At 38.5% G+C, this 25,923-nt stretch overlaps 1 protein-coding gene across 1 annotated transcript; it reads left to right on the forward strand.

Annotated features, from left to right (window-relative positions):
- The first annotated feature begins 3,583 nt into the window (after positions 1–3,583).
- On the forward strand, positions 3,584–25,124 carry LOC109008452 (eEF1A lysine and N-terminal methyltransferase-like). The gene is made up of 16 exons (XM_018988547.2): positions 3,584–4,087; positions 7,099–7,200; positions 7,331–7,397; positions 7,661–7,842; positions 8,095–8,346; positions 9,319–9,402; positions 9,524–9,571; positions 9,833–9,897; positions 10,489–10,537; positions 11,412–11,664; positions 18,855–18,976; positions 19,734–19,814; positions 19,916–19,990; positions 23,756–23,961; positions 24,078–24,228; positions 24,691–25,124. The coding sequence occupies exons 1-16, from the start codon at positions 3,695–3,697 to the stop codon at positions 24,886–24,888; spliced, it is 2,328 nt and encodes a 775-aa protein (XP_018844092.2). The 5' UTR covers positions 3,584–3,694; the 3' UTR covers positions 24,889–25,124.
- The last annotated feature ends 799 nt before the right edge of the window (positions 25,125–25,923 follow it).

The following is a 25,923-nucleotide window of genomic DNA, read 5'->3' on the forward strand; positions in this document are numbered from 1 at the left end:
GCTTTATTAAAAAGACTTCAAGATGAGGGTTGTGGTGATAGTAGTGAGAGAATAAAAAGTTTATAGAAGGAGGTGGGTCTATTATTGGAGGAAGAGGATATAAATTGGTATGCATGTGGGGATAGAAACACTTGTTTTTTTCATGCCTGTGCAACACAAAGATATAAGAGAAATAGGATTGTTGAGATTAAGGGCAATCAATTTGTGCAAAGAACAAATCAGTGGGGTATACAAAAGGCTTTTCAGCAATACTTTCTGGAAGTTTATAATTCTACTCAGCCCACAGAGGAGGATATAACAAAGGGGGTGGAATCTCTACAATAGAAGGTGACTGGTGAAATGAATAATGATCTATTGCAGGTTTATACTAAAGAGGAAGTGGAGGAAGCTTTGAAACAGATGGCCCCTTTCAAATCTCCTGGTCTAGATGGTTTTGGGGCATCCTTTTATCAAGAGTATTGGAATATTGTAGGGGAAAAGGTATGTATTAATGCATTGCATTTCTTAAATGGTGGAGAATTGGATCAGCAGTGTAACTTCACTTGTTTAGCATTGATTCCAAAAGTGAAGAAACCTGTGACAGTAGGAGAGTTTAGGCCAATAAGTCTTTATAATGTGTTTTACAAACTTATTGCCAAAACTCTTGCAAATAGACTGAAGTTGGTCCAATCTGAAATAATCTCTCAAAACCAAAGTGCATTCATTGCTGGAAGACTGATAACAGATAACATAGTTATTGCTTATGAGGCCCTTCACATAATGAAGCATAGACAGAAAGGTAAGAATAGAAGTATGACAATTAAATTGGATATGTCTAACGCATATGATAAAGAGGAGTGGGGGTACTTAAAGGCTGTTATGCCAAAACTAGGATTCCATGACAGATGGGTTAATCTGATTATGCAATGTGTGTTACAATATGTTGTGCTCGTGAATGGTCAACCTGGAAATAAAATCATACCAACAAGAGGACTTAGGCAAGAAAATCCATTGTCTCCTTACCTATTCATTTTGTGTGCTGAGGGGTTGAGCTCTTTGATTAAACATGCTGAGTTAGCTGGATTGGTGAAAGGACATAAAGTTGCAAGAGGTGGAACCCCTATTAGCCATCTAATGTTTGCTGCTGATTGCATCCTTTTTGCAAGTAAAAAACAGATGAGTGGAGACAGCTACAGACTATTTTGGCCTCTTATGAAGTTGCCTCAGGACAGAAACTAAATAAACAGAAAACTTTAGTGTTTTTTAGCTCAAATACTCCACAACAACTAAGAAACTGTCTGGTAGGGGTGATTGGAGCAAGGAGTAGTGATGATTTTGAGAAGTAGTTGGGTTTACCTAGTGTTGTAGGTAGATCCAAGTAAAAATCTTTTCAAGTTATAAGAGAGAGTATGGGCAAAGATAAGTAATTGGAAAAACAGTTTTTTGACACAAGCAGGGAAAGAGGTTCTTATAAAATCTGTTTTGCAAGTACTCCTAACCTATTCTATGAGTGTTTTCAAGCTTCCTAAAGTATCATGTAAAGAAATCTCATCACTCATATCAAAATTCTGGTGAGGACACTTAAAAAATGATAATAGAATCCAATGGAAGAAATGGAGTGGAATGAGCAGTTCAAAAAGTGAAAGGGGGATAGGGTTTAGGGATATAGAGTGTTTTAATAAGGCCATGCTAGCAAAATAGGTGTGGAGGTTAGCAACCAGAACTGACTCTTTTGCAGCTACTATCACGAAGGAAAAATATTTCAGGCATGGTTCAATTATGGATGCTAAACTTAGCTATGGTCTTTCATATATATGGGGAAGTTTATGGGAAGCTAGAGATTTGGTTCGAGAAGAAATGAGATGGAGAATAGGTAATGGGAAGCAGATCAAAATATGGATATATAAATGGCTGCCAACTCCTTCATCATATAATGTTCAATCTTCAATATCAGAACTAGGAAGGGAAGTTATAGTGGCTGAGTTAATTGATGAGGAAAATGAGGCATGGAATCATAATCTGGTTAGAGAAACTTTCAGTGCAGAAGAAGCACACATTGTACATGCTATACCAGTTAGTAGAATGGGAGTGGAGGACAAGCTGTATTGGGGATCTACCAAAGATGGACTCTTCATAGTGAAGAGTGCATTTTATGTAGTAATGGAAATTAAAAGAAAACTTGGGGGTGAGCAATCTGTTATCATAGAGAAAAATCAGATATGGAAGAGTTTATGGGAGCTTAATGTCCCTAATTATATGAAGGTATTTTTATGGAGAGCTCTCACTGATTGTTCGCCAACAAAAGGTAATTTGCTTAGAAGAAAACTTACAGAATCAGAGGTTTGTCCAATATGTGAGCCGGTAGAGGAAACTAGTGGGCATGTGCTGTGGAGCTGTGTATCAAGTTCTGATGTGTGGACTGAGACATTGAGTAAAGTGCAGAAATGTAATTGCAGAGATAAAGATTTTATTGTCACGTCGGCTGAGTTATACCAGAAATTATATAAGACTGATTTATAATGCATGGATTTTATTTTCAGGAAGTTGTGGCAAAGAAGAAATAGATGGGTTTTTAAGAACACTTTTCAAAGTCTAGCTGAGGTGATAAAAGCTGTTAAGACAGGTCAAGAGGAGTATACTTTGGCTAAGGGTATCAACATAATTGTTTTCTCTGCTTCTAGACCAGTTAATAGAAATGTTAAATGGAAACCTTCACCTCAGTTAACATACAAAGTAAATTAGGATGTTGGTTTCGAGGAGTCCACATTGAAGATGGGAGCTAGTATAGTTGTTAGGGACTGTGAAGGGGAAGTTATTACTTCTATGTGTATGCCATGGAAAATGTCAAATCTGCTGTTTTGGCTGAAGCTAATGCTCTATGGAAAGCTATCATGTTTTGTGAGGAAATTGGTATTCAGGCAGCTATTATGGAAGGAGATGCAATGAAGATTATAAAGGAAGTGCAATCTAGTGAGGAGAATTGTGCTCGGTATGGACAAGTCATTGAAGACATAAAATTGAAATGTAGAGACAGGTAGAGATGGCAACTGCAATTCAATCCTAGAGAGTGTGAAATCGTTGCACATAAACTAGCTAAGTTTGCACTTCAAATGTGAAGAGGAGATTGTATGGATAGAGGATAGCCCAGCCTGGTTAAAACCATGTATCAATCAGAACCACTATGTAATTCTGTTAGTAATGAATGAGTATGAGATATCTGTTTTAAAAAAAAAAGTACATGATTTTTTTCAACAATCTAATCGAAAAAATTGACATGTATTTCTTTATTAAAAAGCTGTGGTTATCACATGTAGAAAGAATAAGTCTAAGTTTGGATTGGAAACTCAATTTAACTCATCTTATCTCATCATTATAATTTTTTTAAATTTCTATATAAAATATAATAAAAAATTCAATATTTTTAAATTTTAAAATAATAATAATATTAAAAAATAATATTTTATTTAATTTTGTTTAAAGCTATCTCAATTAATCACCAAATTCAAACGGAGTTAAAAGATAATAATTATCCATATTATTCAATAAGGCACCACCTTAGACCCGAAAACCAACCCGAGCACCAAGTTCTAAACGAGTCGAGAAGTTCAGCCCCTCTCTCTCGTATACCCTACCAAAACCCTAGAAACACACAAGACCTCAACTCAGAACTCTGAGGTAGCTAAAAAAAAAATTAAAAATTAAAAAAAAAATAATAATGGGGAAGAAAAGCGTAATGGAGGACCTCGTCGGAACCCTGGGGGACTTCACCAGCAAGGAGAACTGGGACAAATTCTTCACCATCAGAGGTAGAGACGACTCCTTCGAGTGGTACGCAGAGTGGCCCGAGCTCAGAGCTCCACTCCTCTCTCACCTCGACCAACTCCAGGCACATTCACCGTCTTCTGCCGCATCGGTGGCTACGTCCTCCCCGCAGATACTCGTACCTGGCTGCGGCAACTCCCGCCTCTCCGAGCACCTCTACGATGCCGGGTTTAAGGGCATCACCAATATCGACTTCTCCAAGGTTGTCATCTCCGACATGTTGCGTCGCAATGTGCGGGAACGGCCCGGCATGCTGTGGCGCGTCATGGACATGACCAGCATGCAGGTGCGGTATCTAGGAGTATATTTGAATCGTTTTGTGCATTTGTGTTGCTAATGTTGAAGAACGATCGTGGTTATTTCTAATTTTATATTTAGTTGATATATTAGATGAATGTATCAAAATGCGCCTTTGTTCCTGTATAGCTTGTTTCGTTGTCGATGCATATGTAGATTTGGGTACTCTGTTGGTATCTAGGTCGATGGTTCTTTATGCCAATTCAGTAATTGGTGATTATGGGCTGTGTGTGTCGAAAATATCTATTTGCCCTTTTGTTCCTGTTTGAACATTTCAGCTTCAAAATGCACGAGTTTTTATAATCTTATATGCTAATTTGCATGATTGAATTATGAGTTGAGTGTATCAGAAAATGTGCTTGCCTGTTGTTGCAGAATCTTGTTTGTGTAGATTTTAGGTTTAAAAGGGCTTAATAATGTAGTCCTGTATATCATGGCAGTACCTAGAGTTGAGAGAGTTACTTTATGGTGGCAAAGCAATTCAAAGGACATACTGATTAGGTGCTTTTGCAAACCATAAATTGTATGCGTGGAAGAAAGGTTTTCGATTAATGAAAAAGAAAAAGGAAGAAGGAAAAACAAGACCTTTTGAGAGGTTAAATATTAGCAATTAGAAGGATGGAAAAAAGCCCGAAATTAGAAGGAAAAAACTTATAGAGCATATTTTTTTGGATCAGTAAACAAAGTTTTAGTGATCAAAAGAGCACACAAGAGCCCAAGTATACGAGACATATACAAGAGCAATGCCTAAGCGTATTAATTTGGTGAATCAAGGAATTCATGAAAAAGCCTATGACCATGCCATCTGGAGATTCTTACTCTACATGCTCGAGAGATGTGGTTTTGGTACAAAATGGTATACTTGGATCCATCATTACTACGGCTTGTTTCTCTATATTGGTGAATGGTACACCAAAAGGCTTCTTTAAAAGTTCACGAGGATTGAGACAAGGTGATTCTCTTTCTCTGCTAATCCCCCTTTTTTTTTTTTTTGTGATGAAAGCTTTTAGTAAGATGATTTTAGGTGTTGTGGAGGGTGGGTTCATATCTAGATTCATAGTGGGAGAGACAATTACTAGCTCTCTCAACATATCTCATCTATTATTCGCCGATGATACCTTAATCTTTTGTGGGGCCAGCCATGAACAAATTTGAGCTTTGAGGGCTCTCTTATTATGTTTTGAAGTTGTATCAGCCATCAGGGTTGAAGGTGAACTTGGTCAAATCCGAAATAGTGTCGATGGGGGATGTTCCTAATGTGGAGAGCGTGTGTTCTTATTTGGGATGCAAGATATCGTAGCTCCCATAAAATATCTTGGCCTTCTGTTGGGTGCTAGGTTCAAGTTGAAATTTATTTGGAATGTTGTTCTAGAAAAAATGGAGATGAAATTAGCTAGTTGGAAGAGGATGTATTTATCCAAAGGTGATAGGGTTACCCTTATCAAAAACACTCTCTCCAATTTGCCAACTTCCTCTCATTATTTCCGCTCCCAGCCAAGGTGGCTTATCGCATGGAGAAACTCCAACGTGACTTCTTATGGGGTGGGATAAATGATGAGTTTACATTTCAGTTGGTGAAATGGGTCACAGTACGCTCTCCCATTAAAGGAGGATTGGGTATTCGAAACTTGACATCTTTACAAAAAGCCTTACTTGGAAAATGGTTATGGAGATATCACTATGAACGGGCCTTGTTGAGAACTGTCATTGAATTGAAACATGAAGAACCATGGGGGAGGATGGTGTTCTAAATAGGTGAGTGTGCCTTATGGAGTGGGGTTGTGGAAGCATATAATAAGAGGCTGGGATACATATGCAAGAAATATCCGCTTTACTGTGGGTAATGGATCCAAGGTCAAGTTTTGGCATGATGTATGGTGCGGCGATAGGGCACTCAAGGAAAGTTATCAACAAGTTTATGTTCTAGCACGAATGAAAGAAGCCTCGATTGCGGACCAACTAATCATCTCCAATGGGGTTCCCCAATGGAATGTTAAATTCCTTAGAGAAGCACAAGATTGGAAAGTTGATGTTTTTTCGGCGTTCTTTGACACTGTGTATTCCATCCGTTTGTCGGGGGGAGTGGAAGACATGACTTTTTGGTGCCCCTCTAAGAAAGGGACATTCACAACCCTCTCTTTCTACCTTGACATGTCCACACAAATCCATTTCATGGAAGAGCATTTGGAAGACCAAGGCACCTCTAAAGGCAACATTTTTTGTATGGATGGCTTCTTTGGGGTAAGATCCTCACTCTAGATAACTTGAGGAAACGTCGAATCATAGTTATGGATTGATGTTGTCTGTGCAAGAAGAGCGGAGAGTTTGTTGACGATCTCCTACTTCATTGTGAGATTGCCATAACTTTGTGGAATGAAGTCTTCACTTGGTTGGGACTAGCTTGGGTGATGCCGAGAAGGGTAAGCGACCCCTCGCTTCTTGGTCAGGCATTCGGGGCAACTCTCAAATTGCATCCATATGGAAGATGGTCCCAATATGCCTATGGTGGTGCATTTGGATGGAGAGGATTGAAAGAAGCTTTGGAGATCAAGGGCGACAACAGATGACAGCATGGCTGGCTAAAACTCAAAACCCGATAAATCAAATAGGTAAAATCACCATTACTTGGGTCTGTAGTGGTGCTTTCCGCACCCACCTTCCTAACTGACCAAGTTAACTTGTCTGATTTCTTACTCAGCGACCTACGCTGGAAACTAGGGCGTCAGTTGGTAGGGTCAGTTTTTCAGACATTTTGCCCAACCACGTTGGTAGCCATTGTTTTCTGCTGCAAGAGAGATGGTTGTTTGCCTTTGTAGTGGTTTCTTTCTTGCTACAACACATCTTTGATGGTTTTATTTGGCTGTTTGTATTGGCTAAATGATTTTCATAAACTTTGCATCTTAATTGAATAATTTTTCATAAGATTCTTGCCATGTTTTATGACAATAAGATTCTTCTTCTTGTCCTTTTTTTTTCCCTCAATTTCTTGCTAATTTACAGTTCATGGATGAGACTTTTGACGCTGTTCTTGATAAAGGCGGATTGGATGCTTTGATGGAACCAGAGCATGGCCCTAAGCTGGGGAATCAATATTTATCAGAGGTATCCTGGTCTTTGCTTGGATCATTTTTTGTCACATATTTTTCTATTGTATGCATTTGGCAATTTAGTTTATTTGGAAATAAGATAGCCATTCTTTTGTTATGATATACAATCAGGATTTCATTTTCAGGTGAAGAGAATTCTGAAATCGGGGGGAAAATTTATTTGCCTTACCTTGGCTGAATCCCATGTTTTAGGTACTGTTCTGGAGCTTTATTTTAGCAATAAAGTAAAAACTCATTATTATTTTGCTTATTCTTGCTTTAACATTTTAGGTCTCTTCAAGGGAATAGTAATATTTATGCATCTTGCCTAAGTTGAATATGGGCCTTAAATGAATCTTCGAAATGGAAAATTATTTGCAGCTCTTGCTTTTGATGTTGGTTGCATATTTGGTGAATGTACTCAGTTTGTTGTGACTGTTCTGCAAAATTAATAGTGCTTATTCCAACCTTTTCAGGTTTGCTTTTCTCTAAATTGCGATTTGGGTGGAAAATGAGTGTTGAGGCCATCCCTCAGAAACCATCCAGTAAGCCTAGCCTTCGAACGTTTATGGTGGTTGCTGAGAAAGAGATGTCTACTATGTTGCTCGAGATATCATCATTGTTCAATGATTCTTCTCTTGATTGTAATGGGAATCAGGTATAATAACTGGCTTCCATTTCTCTTGTGCAGGATAAAGTTAGATGTCATGTATGAACATATAGCAAAATTGCTTACCCAGTGGAGTGTAGCAGTTGTCCAACAATAGGTTTTGGCCTGTGTTAACCCTTTTAAACCTGATGGTAGTAGGGGTAGCTATTTTTTAATATACTCTTGAACATAATGTCTATTTTGGAATGTGAGAAAAAAATTTCTTGAAAGCTTGATAAAAGTTGCTGGATCTGGTTTTAGGCTTGTGGACTTCATGAAGCTCTTGAAAATGAGAACCAAGTTCGACGAGGATACTCCAATGGTTCTGATCTATTGTACTCACTTGAAGACCTGCAACTTGGAGTTAAAGGCGATCTTACAAAACTGTGCCAAGGTCGTCGGTTCGAGCTTACTATGGGTGGAAAAGGGAGCAGTTATAGAGCCGTACTTCTGGATGCTCGGCAGCAGTCTGGTCCATTTGTCTATCATTGTGGGGTTTTTATTGTGCCTAAGGTCTGTTGTGGCATATCTAGTTGGTGTTTAATGACTCACAAGAGTGAGACTGTCACACATAAATCTTCTTCTTTTTCTTCTTCATGCCCTCAGTTGCCCTTTTTGAGTAGCACCTAATTTGAGCTTTTAGTTTTCCTGGTTTCTTGTGAACTGTTCCAAATTCTAACTACAAATTTATAGTGATAGTCCCTGAAGTGTCAAACTTAAATTAATTTTGTCAACGTGTTGTGGAACATGGAACATTATCTATTTAATATCCCAATTGGTTTTATTTTTTGTAAAATTTGCAAAGACTCCTGCTCTTTTTTTTCTTCTAGCTAGCTGGGTGTTTCCTTTTGTATACTTGTTATGTACTTGGGTTGTGCCCCAATGTGCTTTTATTAAATTTGCATTACTTATCAAAACTTTCATCTGTCAAATTGACTATGCCTTGTTGGGAGGTGTAATTGGTGTGAATTTATTGTTAGTCTAACATCTGATTGCTGTACTATGTCAACATATATTGCTTTATGTCAACCCCCATGGGTTGGCTCAAGTGGTAAGGGTCTTGGTCTTGGTGGTATGCTCATTCTAGGTCTAAGGTTCGAACCCTCTTGGGTGCAAACAATTTCTAGGAGCCATTGGACTAGGGGAATTTCCCCTTGAACTACCTGAGTTGCACTCGCGGGAAACTCATTGCCGTGGGCTTGTGCACCCCGGGGATTGGTTGGGACTTTGTTTCCGGACACCCGGTGCCAATAAAAAAAATGATTGACGTTATCTTTATCTGTTTTCATTTTCATTATTGTGCCATTGGTTTCTGGTTTATTTTTTTGGTCAAGTACGCAAGGATATGGCAGTGCATTTTAAACCTATATGGATACTATTGTAGTTGTTGCTTTATGGGTCTCTTGTACTTTTTTAGGTGAACCCAAATGGGGTGGGGCAGTAGTTGTTCTTTTTTGAAGTATGTAACTGTATGTTAGATTTCAGACTCGGGCTCATGAATGGCTATTCTCTTCAGAAGAAGGACAATGGATGGTAGTTGAAAGCTCAAAGGCAGCTCGTCTTATAATGGTACTTTCTGCATAACAATTATATTATGTTTGATCTGCATTTTCATAGCATATTATTTTAAAAACATTTGTGTATTATTTGAAGTAACTTGTCTCAATGAAATTTTATGTGCCAAATGAAGGTTATTTTGGACACCAGCCACAGTAATGCCAGCATGGATGACATTCAGGTAATATGTTGCTTCCATTGTATTTCTTTTGGCTGTTAAACACAATTTTATTGATCATAAGAATATGCAAGAGCCCAAGTATACTGGACATTTATTAGAGCAGCGCCCGTGAGTGCTAGTTTAGTGATACAAGAAACTCATGAAAGTTCATGCCACTAAAATCAATATGTTGCTTCCATTGTATATGATGAGGCTTATCATTGCAGCATTATAACTATTGATTGCAGTTATTTACTAATATATTGTTTGTTATCTCCCCAGAAGGATTTGTCTCCACTGGTTAAACGGTTGGCACCTGGAGAAGATGACAATGGAGCTCAAATTCCGTAGGTTACTTACATAATTTGCATTCGTCTTTTTTGCCAGGATGTTGTCTTGATGCATGTCCGATTGTAATAGTAATTGCTTTTTAGAAGTAAAAGAAATTTTATTAATACTTGTTGAGGAATAGACGTAACCCAAGTACACAAGATATATACAAGAGAAAACACTGAGTTAGAAATAGATACAAGGAAATAATGAATGCTAAGCCCATCAAAGTTTAATGCAATAGCCCAGAGAACTATAGTGTTGAAAAATAATCTTCTAAGTTCCTCCAATGTACGCTCCTTATCTTCAAAGTTCCTGCCATTTCTTCCATGCCATATACACTCATACTAATAGTAATTGTTTCCATTTGATTTGAAAACCTCTAATTAGTTTTCGTTGTCCCAGCAACTTGCTTAATTTAGTACTATGATTACTACCAGTAATATGAATTCTGTTACAGATGTTTTTTGAAATCTTTAGTTTATGAAGTGTTTTCTGAGACAAATGCTTGCTAGGACTAAGAAATCTGGTTTTGATACGCATTTGTGGTTGACCTATTGTATACATCCTGTTTCATATATGTTTCCATTCGGTGGTTATTTCTGCAGGTTCATGATGGCAAGCGACGGGATCAAGCAGCGGAATGTTATTAACAAGGTGTTAAAACTCTTTTGATTATTCTGTTTTATTTGTAGCTTGTTCTGCATGCCCTGAAGAAAAATTCGAAAGCCATTACTGTTAGTTATTCACCTTCAAGAAGAGGCAAACATCTCTGAGCTTTTATAATGTGTGCTAGCTAATCTTGAATTTCTTTGAACAAGTATGGACCTGAAGTTAGTTATACATATTTCTGTTATTCTTGCTTACCATTTGCAAATTTGGCAAGCTTTGATGAATTTAAATTAGCATCCATCCTGTAAACCAATGCTTAACCTAGTATAAGCAGCTGTTATGTTTGTCTGGTTATACCCTCTGCCTGATTTCAAAAATTCCTAGTAGCTTGGGACTCTGTATGCACCTTCTACCCCTTTTCCTCATCATAGAAATATTGGCGGTGATCAAGAATTTTGATCAACTGTTGATGTCCAACCTTTCAGTATTAGTAATGGCTGTGTATTATATACACTCATCCATTGTTTAACTTTGCAAGTAGGGTAGTCTGATTACCTCGGATCTATTCAAAAACATTTCTGAATGCAAGTGCCCAAAAAGAACAAAAAGAAGTGGTGGTCATAAAATGTACATGACTGGCATTTCTCTGTTTCTTTCAATCAGAGATCATAGAGTGGGAAATGATAATAGCACTCACTATCTCATCATTGGCTGTGAAATTTATCATCTCTTGAAATGACACTAGTGATTTCTTGGCCTCCACTAGGGAGCTGACTTCCCATCTTCCAGCTGTCCCTGATTTGCAGTGCGAACCTATTATTTGACTGTTAATTTGATCATCCTGGAGCTATATGTTTTTTCTGTGAAAATTTTAAACATAACAATCACATCATCCCTCACACCTGCCTTTGTTTTGTAGGTCTCATCTTCATTAAGTGGGCCAATAGTTGTTGAAGACGTGGTTTATGAAAACATTGATGCTGCTGTTAGTCGTCTTTTTCCATCCAAAGATTTGATATTCCGACGCCTTATTTTTGAAAGAACTGAGAGTCTGGTGCAATCAGAAGCTCTGCTAATGAAGGAAGGATCTTCTCATGAAGTTAATGAAGTTGAGAGGAAGAAAACCCGTTCGTCCTCCAAATCTAAGAGAAAGGGAGCTCAGAAACAAATTGGTATTGATTGATCCAATTGTTAGATGTGGCTGTTAGTGATCAAATTACACTTTTTGTTTGCATGGTTCTGCTTGACTCTTAAATCTTGGGAAAATTATGATTCTGGTCGTAGAAGTTCCAGTTAGATTTATATTTTGCCCTAGAACTATCAACTTTTTTGTTTTAGTCGGTGGATTTTAACAAGCCTCCCTCATTTATTTTTGACCTGCCTTATTGTCATTATGCAAGTAGCATTTGCTGATATTGTAGATGCACACATGTCCTTAGCTAATTTAGATTTTTTTTAATAAGTAATAATATATTTTATTGCTATAGAAATAGGCATAATATAGTTAGGAAATAGAAATTAATACTTATCAATTTTTTTTTTTGATAAGTAAATGATTGTATTAATGATGATAGGCATAGTGTAAGTACACAAGATGGTATACAAGAGATAAGACCTATCTAGGTTACCGCAATAGAAACAAGAAAGTCATGAAAATCAGGGCCATTAAAGTCTATAGCTATAGCCCATAGATAGATAAGACCTATCTAGATCGTAGCATTAGAAACAAGAATGCTCATCTTCAAACATCCGGTCGTTTCGCTCCTACCACAGGCACCACATAATACAGATAGGTAGCATCTTCCACACGGCTTTGATTTGTGGAATACCTCCTGGATGTGTCCAGCTGGCCAAAAACTCAACCACTGAGGTGGGCATTACCCAAGCTAACTCTTCTCGAGTGAACACTTCATTCCACAATGCTCTAGCAATCTTGCAATATAGTAAGAGATGATCCATAGTCTCGCTGGATTTCTTACACATGTAGCACCAATCTAGTATAATCACCTTGCGCTTCCTCAATGAGTCCTTTAGGGCATTATTTCCACACCATATGTCACTCCAAAATTTTATTCTAGAGCCCACTCTCAACATCAGTTTGGTATGGCAAATAAAAACCCCCACCCTCGTCTAATGTGCTTCCAAACTCCCACTCCATAAGCCCCACTCACCTCTCTAGTACACCAGCCCCCACACAAATTGCCATATTTGTAATCAACTACCGACTTCCATAGGGCTTCCGGTTCCATATTGTATCTTCACAACCATTTTCCAAGTAAGGCCTTATTGAAAATTCTCATATTTTTAATTCACAACCCACCAAAGGAGATTGGAGTGCATACCTTGTCTCAACTGACTAGATGAAATTTGAATTCATCCCTCACACCACTCCAAAAGAAATTATGGTGAAGTTTTTCAATCTGGGCCGCCACACTAGCTGGAATTGGGAAAAGAGACAAGAAATATGTTGGTAAGCTAGAAAGAGTACTCTTGATTAAGGTAATCCAGCTACCTTTCAACAAGTACAACCGCTTCCACCTTGCCAATCTACATTCTATCTTCTTGATCCGGTGTCCCATATTGATATAGCCCTTGAGGTAGCCCCTAACAGAAGTCCAAGGTAATCCATGGAGGAGAGGAAACCTTACATCCAAGTGTACTAGCCAATTGTCCAATGTTGCCAACACTACCAAGTAGCACTAACTCTGATTTATCAAAGTTCACTTTCAAACCTGATGCTGCTTCAAAACATAGTAGAAGTGCCTTCAGTGCCCGGAGCTGGTTTTGGTCTGCCTCAAAAAAATTAGTGTGTCATCTATAAATAATAAGTGATAGATGTTAATAATACTCCTATTGGGGTCACCAACCGAGAAGCTTGCCACAAAGCCATTCATAACCAAAGCCGATATCATCTTGCTAAGTGCCTCCATAATAATGACTAAGAAGAGTAGAGACAACGGATCCCCTTGTCTTGGGCCTCGCGAACTGCTAAAAATACCAACTGGGCTGCCATTAATCAAAACTGAAAATCTCGCCTTTGAAATGCACCATCTGATCCACGAACACCATCTTTTCCCAAATCCGCACCTCCCCAGTAAGTAAAGTAGAAAGTCCCAATTTATATGATCATAGACCTTCTCCATATCCAGCTTACATAGAATCCCTGTAGAACCAGATTTTAGTTGGCTATCCAGGCATTCATTGGAATTGAGAACTGAGTTCAAAATTTGCCTACTCTTACAAATGCATTTTGTGGTTTCATAATGATCTTCCCCAATACCTTCCCGAAGCGATTTGCAAGCACCTTGAAGATGATCTTGTACACCCCATTGACAAGGCTAATGGGCCTATAATCCTTTACTTCTGATGCCCCAATCTTCTTAGGAATCAATGCAATTAAAGTGGCATTTAGAATTTTCTCAAAATTTCCATCTGAGAACAGCTCTTGGAACACCTTCATTGGATCCTCCTTCACTATCTGCCAACATGTTTGGAAGAATCCCATAGAAAAGTTGTCCAGACCTGGTGCTTTGTCTTTGACCATTCTTCTTACCACACCATAAACCTCTGCCTCCTTAAAAGGCCTCCCAACCAAGAGGCATTTTGAGGCTCAATAGACTCAAAAGCTAGTCTATCAAGTTTTGGCCTCCACCCCTCTTGCTCTGTAAGTAAATGTTCTAAAAAATCAGCAACATGTTCACAATCACGGGAGCCTCCATACAATCCACACCATTGATATTTAGCATCTCAATGGCATTAGTTCTCTCAGGCTATATGGCATTGTAAAGTACATTCTAAGATTGCTTTTTTTGTATGGATTGCATCTCTTGGGCAGATCCTCATGTCGGACAATTTGAGAAAACGTGGTCGTATCATAACAAATTGGTGTTTTTTGTCCAAGAGTGATGGATAATCAGTGGATTATATCTTGTTACATTGTGAGGTGGCCAGGTGTTTATGGAATGAGATTCTTAATATGACAGGGGTGGTTTGGGTCATGCCCAGAAGAGTTAGGGATATTCTGGGGTGTTGGACATGAATTAGGGGGAATGCATAAATAGTTGCTGTGTGGAGAATGATCCCTCACTGCATTATGTGGTGCTTGTGGCTAGAGAGAAATAAGAGGTGTTTTGAAGACATGGAGCATTCTTTGGATGAGCTGAAGCGATTCTTCTACAATACTTTACTTTCTTTGGGTTCGGCCATTATTTGTAATACGGACAATTTTCATGACCTGTTTGTTTCTCTCACTAGTACCTAGATATAATTAGACATGCTCCTTGTAGACTTCTGGTGTACTTCAACAATGTCTTTATTTCAATAAAGTTTTACTTTTACCTGTCACAAAAAAAGAAAAAAGAAAAATAAAGTTCTCCTATGAGAGTTAGCTACTCTATGAAAGAACTTCATACTTCGGTCCCCTTCTTTCAACCACAATGCTATTGATTTTTGGCTCCAAGAGATCTCCTCCAAAGAGATTACCCTCTCTAATTCTAAAACCAACTGTCTTCCGAGATATCTTTTCTAGTGAAAGAACCCTATCCTCGTGTATCCTCTCTAACTCTTGTATCTCCTCCAACATGATTTTCTTACGTTCCCCTATGTCTCCAAAGGATTGAGTATCCCAAAGCTTTAAATCGTGCTTTAAAGCTTTTAATTTACCTGCAAGAATGAAACTAGGGGTGCCATGAATCTGGTATGAGGACCACTATTGCCTTACCTTGTCCACAAAGTCTTCAATTTTCAGCCACATATTTTCGAACTTAAAATACCAACGTCCTTCTTGGATTCTACCACAATCCAGAAAGATGGGGACATGGTTTGAACAAATGCGAGGCAACTGCTTTTGACAAACATCCGGATAATGCATTCCCCATTCCAATGAGACTAAGAATCTGTCTAATTGAGACCAAGTCTGAGTATTAGACCATGTGAAAGTACCCCCCATGAGAGGAAGGTCCACCAGATTCAAGTTGAAAATACACTTTGGAAATTCTGTTATTGCTGGTCACAGCCTAATGTCTCCACGGACCAGAATGTTCGCTTGGGAACCTTATAACATAAATCATCACCTATGCACCATTGAAGGTCCCACCAACTGTGTACTCCAGCTAATTCTTCCCATAATAATCTTCTAGTACTTGTTTAAGTTCGGCCCATAGATACTTGCAAAAGCCCACAAGAAATTATCTTCCACACTCTTTAAAGAAACATGCCACTGTATACTCCCCTATGAAGTCCTACATTTTCTCCACCACCCTTCTATCCATATTACTAACTCTTCTTGAAGCACCATTTGATGCAAGATACACCCAATTCACATATGGACAGCTCCAAATACTTCTCACAATTCTTCTTGAAATAAATTTCAGCTTGGTTTCTTGTAAGCATACTATGTCCACCTTCCACTCACGAAGCAAATTTCTTTTACGAAGACGCTTGTTGGCCTGGTTTAGCCAGCGGACATTTCAAGACACAATTTTGGGTTTCATATAAAAGATACTATTCCCTTCCCTTTGGATCTATCTTGGCTTGAGCTGCCCTCATAATTCAACAACCACGTAAGTCTCTTTAGCTCCCTCTGTTTCTTAGACCCAAATTTCTCAAGCTGAGTGTGACCCACCTCTATGGCAGTAAGTAAAGCCATAAACTGTCCTCAAAGCCCTCACACTCCATCCCCACACAATGTTGAATTTCCTTCACCTTAAGCAAAACCCAATCAGACACACTAGACTCATTTGATAACATTCAGTTCAGGGGGAAGGGCTCCCCCTCTCTAGTAACCCACTGTGAGTCCAATGTCGTCCCCATCGCCTCCTCCGCGAAGAGGTTTATACACTCCCACTCAGAATAGCCTTGCATCGGAATAAGCATTTGTGATGGCCCATTAACATCTCCCTCGTCATTTCTAGAGAGGGGAAAAGCATCATCATGAGATTTCCTTGCTGCCAGTGTCTTGATATTCTCCTCAGGTTGCTGTAGAGCCTTTGTCGGAAGGGATAGAGCTTCCTTGTTGTTCGTCGGCAGCGTCTGGGCCACAATATGTTGGAGTCCTGACACATGGTGGTACAGAAAAGTCCAGCTCTCTTTCGAGAACTATTGTCGTCGGCTCCTCCAGCGTCGCGGGCACCCTTTGGACCTCCGTCAAGGGTTCCTCAGCTGGTTGCAGGGCTCCCTCTAATGCTTCTGATGAGGATGTGAGGCTCCTGCCGGTAGGGGGCCGTGGGTCACCCCCTTTTTGGATTCTCCACACGGGCTGGGCCCCCAGTTTCTCCTTTCCCGCATTGTGCCCTAATGGTTGAGGCCCAGATGATTGACCCACCTTGCTAGGCCCACATGAGCTGCTCTGTCCCACCGCATTGGCTGCTGAAGCTTTGCTAGGTCCAACGACTTCCGGGCCCAAGCCCTTTTTACCCTACCCATTTGATGTTTCAATTAAGCCAGCTTTCTCCTCTCTTAGGCCCACCCTCGATTCTCCTTTATCCTCTACACACCATATCAACCAATCTACTTTAAACTGAAGGCCTACCAACTGTCCTTCATGTCCATCAACGTCCTATGTATGTCCCCCATTGCCATGCTGACAGTAGGCCTGCCACCGCCAACCCGCCATTGTGTAGTATGAGCCTATGAGGAACTCTGCCAGGACCATGTCCGTTGTCCTTTCTTGCAGCGGCTCCTCTCTGAGCTTCCATGTCGCTGTCCCCTTTTCTTGTTTCACGGGGTTGCTTCGGCATCAACGCCTCCCTATATGAGCCTTTTTGCGGCTGAATCACCACCGCCAATGGTCTTCTGTAGGTGCTTCTCCCTTCGTAAATAAACTCCCACAAGGCCTCCCCCATCTTTCTCCATTCACTACTCTCCTTTTCTTCATGTATGAATATAAAGTTTCACCGCCACCGTATTCCACCAACGCCATGTAACGGCCTCGAGCATTGGTTCACTGTTGCACTATGAAGTTGCGGTTGCCTTTCCTGACCGTGGTGTAAAAATCATTCTTTTCTCCCTTCAGACAGTCTTCCAATGCCTTAGCCAACCATTGCACCGTAGAGAACCCCAGTGTCAACTTAGTCATCACCTTCTAGCTTCTCTCTGTGATAAACAAGAAACCTCCACCTTTCTCAAGTGGAAAAACTTTCGATTCTATCACTAACTAAATCTTTTGAGAACCCAATCCGGATCACACCAACACCTCAAAACTCGGTCGTAAACCCACTGTCACATACCACCCAACCTCATCGGGGAGAAAAATGTTTATTTTCCATCGTCTGATTTTGGTTGTACGGAGAGAAAATTAACAATCCTTTGATAAAGATTATCAATTCTTTTAAGTAATAATACCACTTTCATTTTTACATTTTACTTTGTAGGAGATATTATGGCACTAAAATATGATTTAATTTGTACATATACTTATAAAAAAAAAGAAGATATTGTGGTACCCTAAAGTGATTTTTGGGACCAACATGTCATCTGAGGTTTTGCATAATCATTGAAGGACACGTGTACAAAAATTATCCACTGTGTGAGGAGTTGCTATCCATTCAGGAACAATAAGGTATGGTAAGAGTACCATTTTTTAGGTATTTTTAAAATTTGAAAGACCAAATTGAAATAATAATAGTTTGTGGATTAAATAGAAATCTGACACGTACTTTTAGAACCAGAATTATATTTTGACCTCAATCTTTTATACATACAATTTTCTTCTTGATATTTTGCATCACAAGATTTTATTAGATAATTATTTTTTGCAATTTCAATATAATATAGCAGATTTTTTATTATGATTGTGACTACAGTAATTGGTCTGCTTGGTTGTAAACTTGTTGTTCTCTGTCTCTACGGGACAGAGAGGAGGTGGGGAGAGGATCCCAACAGTACTGCTAATTGACAAAGGAGGAAAGGGAAAAATTTAGATAGGTGTAGAGCTTGGATCTTATTGCTGGATTGAATGTAATTGATATAGTTTAGAGTGAGGGAAAGATGCATATCAGAAACGATTAATATTTTTTTATCTAAATATCAATAAAGAACATTTTTATAAGCATTTGAACTTGAATGGCTATCCCTAATAAAGAAAAGCTTTAAGTTCCGAAAATCAGTTAAAACTCAATGGAACTGGAGGTGTCCTATTTGTACAAGTCTTGTGCACAAGGATCTGTCAGCAACTGGTTGCACAATTTTGTGTGCCAAATGAGGCTGTATGACATGTGGGAAGACTTGATGTATGACATGTCAACTCATGAACAAAACTTGTGCGGAAGGATTTGTGAAAGTGCTGTTTATCATAAAAGTGCATCCTGTTTTGATGCTTGCTTTCCATCTTTTTTATTTTGATATATTTTTCTTGATCTGACAGAAGCAAGCAATGATCTTAAGGTCGATCATAGCTATTTGGCTAGTTCTTATCATACAGGGATCATTTCTGGCTTTAACTTGATCTCTTCTTATGTGGAAAATGTGGTATCAACTGGAAAAACTGTAAGTATTGCTACTTCCCATGTTTTGCAAAATATGCTTTACTTGGTAGTAAACAAAAGAAAAGAGAATACATTATCATGCTCTTATTATTGAAGTTTGTAACCTCTACGGGTTGGCTCAAGTTGTAAGGGCCTTGGTCTTGGTGGTATGCTCCCTCTAGGTTTAAAATTTGAATCTTCTTGGGTGTAAACAATTTCTTGGGGCCATCAGACTAAGGGAGTTATCTCTTGAATTATCCAAGATACACTTACGGGAAACTCCTTGCCTAGGGCCGTGCACCCTGGTATTAATTGGGACTTTGTTCTCGTGCACTCGGTGCCAATAAATTATTTTTTTTGAAGTTGTGAAATTTTTTGGTTTGGATTTTATTTTGACAAGGAAAACGGTTTCAGGTTATATTTTAACAAGGATCATGTATACGTCCTGTGTACTTGGCTATGCCTATGATTATGAATTGAACTTCTTGATTATCTATAAAAAAAATTAACAAGGATAAACAAGGATAACCGTTGTTAATGATAAATGTTTGATCTAAGTAAAATTGTAGGCCTGTCACTATTTTATGCACACAGAGGACAGCTTTGCTTTGGGGGGCATTCTCTCACCTATAAGACATGACCCCATTTAACCGGCCTGGGCCCCTTGCAAGTTTAAATGTCAAAAACCCTTTGTATATGTTTTTAGTTTTACCTTGACATGGCCCATATTGTGGTTGCTTTATTCTGTATGCTGAGATTTCCCAAGTGATCTTTCTCAGGTTAAAGCTGTTGTTATCGGTCTTGGAGCAGGTTTACTTCCCATGTTCCTTCATGAATGCATGCCCTTTTTACATATTGAGGTGATTCAAATTTTCAATGCTTGTGCCCTCTCTTGAAAAGAAAGGATGTCATTTGGTTATCACTTTATGGGAACCAGTCTGATAGATCTTCATTCAAACAGGTGGTGGAGTTAGATCCTGTGATCCTCAATCTTGCAAGGAACTTCTTTGGTTTTACTGAAGATAAATGTTTGAAGGTAGTTCACTATATTCTTATTAGCTTCTTTTCATATTGTCATTATTTTTAATTCAAAATCTTTTCTATTGTTCATTCCTATGTAAACTAGTATCACTTACTAAAATACAGTAGTTTATGATTTTGTGTTTGATAGAGACGCATGACTAAGATTATCATCTGGTAAAGAAGTCCTTCCTCATTTCAGTCTTGGTTGTATGCCATGATTTGCTAATAGATGTTGTTGAAGTCTTCTTTCCAACCTTGCTCTTTTCTTGATCAGCCATAGTTGGCAACTTTACTTCTTTTCTGGTCTCTGTTTCCTTCTACATTTCTACCTCTAGCAAAGGAGGGTTTGTACTGGGCTTAGATCAACAGGGAAGCAGTTGGTAGAACTTCACATGTATGCTTCTAGAGTGGACTGTAGTTAAACATTTTTTGCTTAGAAATTCTGCTCTCCTCTGTCAAAACCATAGTAAGGCTCATTATCCTGCAAAGGAGATTCTCTTCTGTTCTGAAGCATATCAAAGAAGGCTCATTACCCTTCATGGGTCTACTATCTGTAATCATTTGACCTTCACAAATGGTGTGTGTAATCGCTGAGGACACATGCATGCAAAGTCTTATCCTGCTGCATGAATTCAGTGGAGAAGCACTTACGATTATTCTTATGCAGTTATGTTGTTTTGTTTTATGTAGTGATATAATTATGTACGTCCAACAGCATTATTTTTTCCAGCTCCTATTTGCTTTCTTGTGGCTCAAGGCTACTCAGTATGCATTGTAATTATCATGTGTACTTACCTATAACAAAAAAATTATCGTGTGGACTTAGGGACCATATCCATTGTTTCTTGTTTGCATTATCTAGTAGGGGTGAAAACCGAAGGTGTCGGTGTGGTTTTGGTCCAAAACCGAAACTGCACCGACAAGCTGAAAATGTGTATATCTCGACCGAAACCGGCCGGTGAAGGGGAAGAAAACCGTCGACGTCGGTCTCGGTTTTCTTCCGGTCGGTTCGCCGGCGTCGTCGGTGGCACAAACAAACTTACAAACACTCGAAACGCCCATCACAGGTTCACAAAAAATATGAAATATCACAACAAATATGAAATATCACAACAAATGTCAAAGATTCAAATACTTGAAACGGTGCAAATGGACGAATCATGAAACGGCGCAAATGGATGGAGTTGAGATGAGAAGAACCCAATGAAACCGGCAATGGATCGAAGACATCGAAAAGCCTGAGAGAGAGAGAGATTAACCTAATCAAGAAACGTTTGTTTTATTTTTTTCAACTACCAAACGGCGTCGTTTGTTTTATTTTTTTCAACTGTGGGGTAGAAAAACGACGCCGTTTCACTTAAATGAGTGAAACGGCGCCGTTTTTATATAAGTATAAAATGAAAAAAAGAAGAAGATAGAACCGGTCGGTCGGTTCAGCGGTTTTTCACTGGATCAAACCGCGACCGAACCGACAGAGATCGGTTCTTCTTATTTTCCACCGCCGGCCGACCGGTTCCTTGCCGGTTTCGGCCGGTTCCGTGCTCCGGCAACCGGTCTGATCGGTTTCCAGCCGGTTTACTCGGTTCTTGTACACCCCTATTATCTAGTTTGATTAGGAGATCAGGGCCCCTGGGTCGACAACATTTGTAATGGTCTAGCACATGACTGCACAATTAATGTTTAGTTTTCATCTCAAGGAAGGCTATTTCTTCTTATGGTGGAATGATTGATGGCAAGACCCGAGTCTACAGCATTCGTAATAGTCTACCTAGTGACTACAAGATTAGTGTTTTGCAACCTGGTTAACATGAATACAAAGAGAACATGCTCGCACACGCGCGCGCGCGCGCACACACACACACAAACACACAAACTCTCTGTTTTATTTCTGCACACCCATGTTTGCATGTGTTCCTCCCTCTCGTGTGCCAAAGGGAGATCAATAAGGTCTTGCTCAAATATAAAGTCAGAAAACTCCCCCATAACAGGCTGATAACTTGTTGCACCTGACCTCTTGCTAGGGAATTGGGTTAATATGGAAATCTTCACCAATACATTGAAGCAAAGTTCCACCAGCTTACTAATTTAGCCAACTCATCCCCGGGCAACTTTCTAACATAGGCAAAATTAGGGCCATATGGAATGTTAGCTCTATTAGAGTAGCTCATTTGTAATGCCCCAATGGAAGGCCTAAGCCACGTGGCCTATACTCCAAAAGGACTAGTCAATGATTCAATTGGAGCTCCATTGGAACATTGTGAAGAGCAAGAACTTCTCATTCCCAAGCAATGTGGGATCCCATACACCACCTACACTTGCTTATCATATGAGGTATCACATTATTGCTGGGAGATTAGCACCTTCACAGAGTTCTCCAGTCGCTTATACTCTGCTAGATTGAGCCTGGTGATGCAGGTAAGATTGTTTGGCTCCTTCCAAGAAAGGCAAATAATTCCTTCCCTTGGAGAAGTATTTGGCATGCTAAGTAGCCCTCTAGTGCTGCTTTTTGCTTAGACAACATCCTTAGGGAAAATACTCAACGTGGATGACCTAAGGAAACATCATATCATTGTGATAGACTGGTGTTATATGTGCAGTCAGAGCAGGAAATCAATACACCATCTCTTGCTCCATTGAGAGATTGCTAGTGCCTCATGGAATGACTTCGTTGGCCAAGTTTGGTTGGCTTGCGTTATGTTCATAAGGATAGTAGACCTCTTTGCCAATTGGAGAGGTTTATATGGAACCCATAAATTGGAACAGAATGGAAAATGGTCCCTATATGTCTAGTATATATGGTATGTCTGGAGGGGAAAACTGAAAGATAATTTGAGGAGGAAAAATGCATGATGGGTATACTCTGTTGGATAGCCTCTATAGATTTAAATGGGTAGAGTTTTCATAATTTTCTTCTCTCTTTTTCTATTCCTGATTAGGTGCTCCTCTTGTATATTGCCTATGTACTTGTGCTTTATGATTTTTTTTTTTTAAAATAAAATCTTCTAGTCCATGAAAAAAAGAATTAGGGTCGTATGACCTTGGATGAATTAGCAAAAATTTCTTCTTATTGAAAAAATATTAATTATAAATATGTTAGAATGTGTAAAATAGTTAATAGTATATTTTTTGCTTTAACTATATGGTGAAGATTTTTGACGGATTAAGAAGTTGGAAACATGGTAAAGTTACTTAAAAAAGGTTGGAGAAGTGGAAAATTGTGTGTTCTAAATGGCAAGAATCAGCCATTTTATTTTTTATTAACAAGAGAACAGACTGTTTGTTTTAATAGCAATAGACAGTTTGTTTCAAACGCAAAGTACCTTGAAACATACTGTGTTCAATCGGTGCAAATGGAGACACATTCTGCTCTCTAATGCGTAATATGCTGATTAAGGGGAGACCAGAATAATTAACCTGTAACATTCAATAGGGCGTAGCTTTTACATGGGTCTTCTTGCATAAAAGATTTCTGCCTAAACAGACTTGATTATGATCTGGTTATCTTGCTTGCCAATGGCTGCTGCATCATTTAAAAACTTGTGGGTATAATATATTTGAAGGACATGGCTTCCAAACTTTTGGGTGCTTGATACCATATACTACATACTAGTCTAAATAAACAACAATAGTTGAGGGGTAAAACAAATCTTAAGAAATGATGATGCATTCAAAGTCCATAAAAATGTTAGAATGATATCCCTACTTTTGGCATCCTTTCTATCTTTATTCTTTTGTATTTACCAATTTCATTGCCTTTTTCATTCTTTTGACATTGCAGGTGCATATTGCCGATGGAATCCAGTATGTTGGAGAGCTCGCTAATTCTTCAGACAGCACTGAAGTGCCTGTTTTTGATGGAAATGTGAATACTTGTGGCAGTTCAAAGTCTCCTTCGAAGGAAAATTGCCTGGCATATCACATAGAAGGTAGAGGACCTACCAAGGTTGACATAATTATTATTGATGTGGACTCTTCAGACTCGAGGTGAACCTAAATACTTCATGTAACTAAATTTACCATTGTTGGCCAGTTACAGCTTCTTAATATGCAGGATTTTGTCTTAATGAATTATATATATTGATTATGTTTTGTATGAACAGCTCTGGGCTGACCTGCCCTGCTGCAGATTTTGTGGAAGAGTCCTTTCTTCAGACTGTGAAAGATAGACTTTCTGAGCACGGTCTCTTTGTTATTAATTTGGTCTCAAGGTCCTCAGCCATCAAAGGCGAGATTGTTTCAAGGATGAAAACGGTGAGATAAGAGGACTCACATCTCATTATGACTCATTAGAGAGAATTCCTGGCAGAACTAGGATTCTGGGGCTTTGGGGTGGGTGGGGGATTGGAGCATGTTTATAAATAAATAAATATATATATATATATATATATATATATAGAATTTGGAGGGCCATGTTTGATATATACATAATTTTTTGGCCCCAGTGGGATCTTTTGCAATTATAGCCATGAGTTTAGTATTGTCTGCCTAAGCTGCACAATGTTGTGCATAATTTCTCAAGTTGTTTGTGGTGCAAGAAAATGTGGTGAATCTGTTTTCTGTCATCTTAATGAATATGTTTGCTTGTGAAATTACAATGCAAAAGATAATTTTGTTACAACTTGTATTTATTATTTTGTCCTATTTGATTATCCACGTTATCTAATACCTGCTGTTACTTAATTCTAATTTGCACTTTATGACGTCCATCTCTAGGTCTTTAGCCACCTGTTTTCCCTTCAGCTTGAGGAGGACGTCAATGAAGTCCTTTTCGCTCTGCCTTCTGAGTTTTGCATCAAGGAGTATTCCTTCCCTGAAGCTGCTCTAAAGCTTGAGAAATTGTTGAAGTTCAAACACCCAGAGATGAACCAAAGCATTTTAGAGGCTGCAAAGAAGGTCAGATGTCTCAAGTGAAATACAGCTAATCGATACTTTCTTGGGAATTCAATACTTGTATTAAGTTGAATTGAGTTGTTGTATAAAGTTTTGTTACAGAAAATTGCTGCTTCAAATTGTTGTGGTGATTGGTAAGAAGTGGAATGTTTACCAATTCCGATTTGCCTTGTGGGAAATGACAAGAAAAAATAGCCGAAAACGAAAAACCGAAGAGGAAAACAGTCAAGTTTAATGTAAACTAGTACTTCTGCTGAGATGGGGATGCTTGTTTAGACATGGCATGCATGCTGGGGGGGTGGGGATGAAGGCGGTTGTTGTGGGTTCATGTAGCAGTGTCAGTTTGGTGCGTTACATGGGTTCGAGGTTTAATCAAAGTAGAAAGAAGTATTCTGTTTGCTTCTCTGTCTCTGCATAGTTTTGAGAACTTATCCTATAAAAGACACTAATATATATATATATATATATATATATATATTTAAATATTATATATAATTTTTGAATTTTTAAAATCTTTTGGGGGCTCCAAGGTTTGCTGTAGCCTGGAGGTCCACCCCAGGCTGCCAATACAAAAACTATCGAAATATTAAAATCCAAAAGCAACCAATCTTCACGCGATTTTGCGTTCGACTCAAATAACACAGCTGTTTTAAATTTAATTAAATGTGTCTTGCCAAAATGAAATGGTCCTATGAAAGGATTTGGATTTGAAAAATTAACTAATCGTGAACATGTTGTGCATGCGCAAAAAGTAACAAAATTAATTAAATAAAAAATATTATATTAATTAAATAATTTTTTTCCAGAATTTTAGTTTTGAGTAATTCAGATTTGACAAATTTTGATGGAGTGAAGATAGAGACCAATAACTACTTAATAAAAATAAGGAAAATGTTAGAAATACAATATTTTTTACAACTTTTTTATATAATTTTGTTTTAAATAATGTGTCAAATAAAATGGAAAAATTTGAGAAAATAAAACATTTAAGCTTCGTTTATTTTATAAATTCATTATTATAATTTTTTTAAAATTTAATATAAAATATAATAAATA

The sequence above is a fragment of the Juglans regia genome, chromosome 7 (genome assembly GCF_001411555.2).
Source record: "Juglans regia cultivar Chandler chromosome 7, Walnut 2.0, whole genome shotgun sequence".
NCBI classification, from domain to species: Eukaryota; Viridiplantae; Streptophyta; class Magnoliopsida; order Fagales; family Juglandaceae; genus Juglans; species Juglans regia.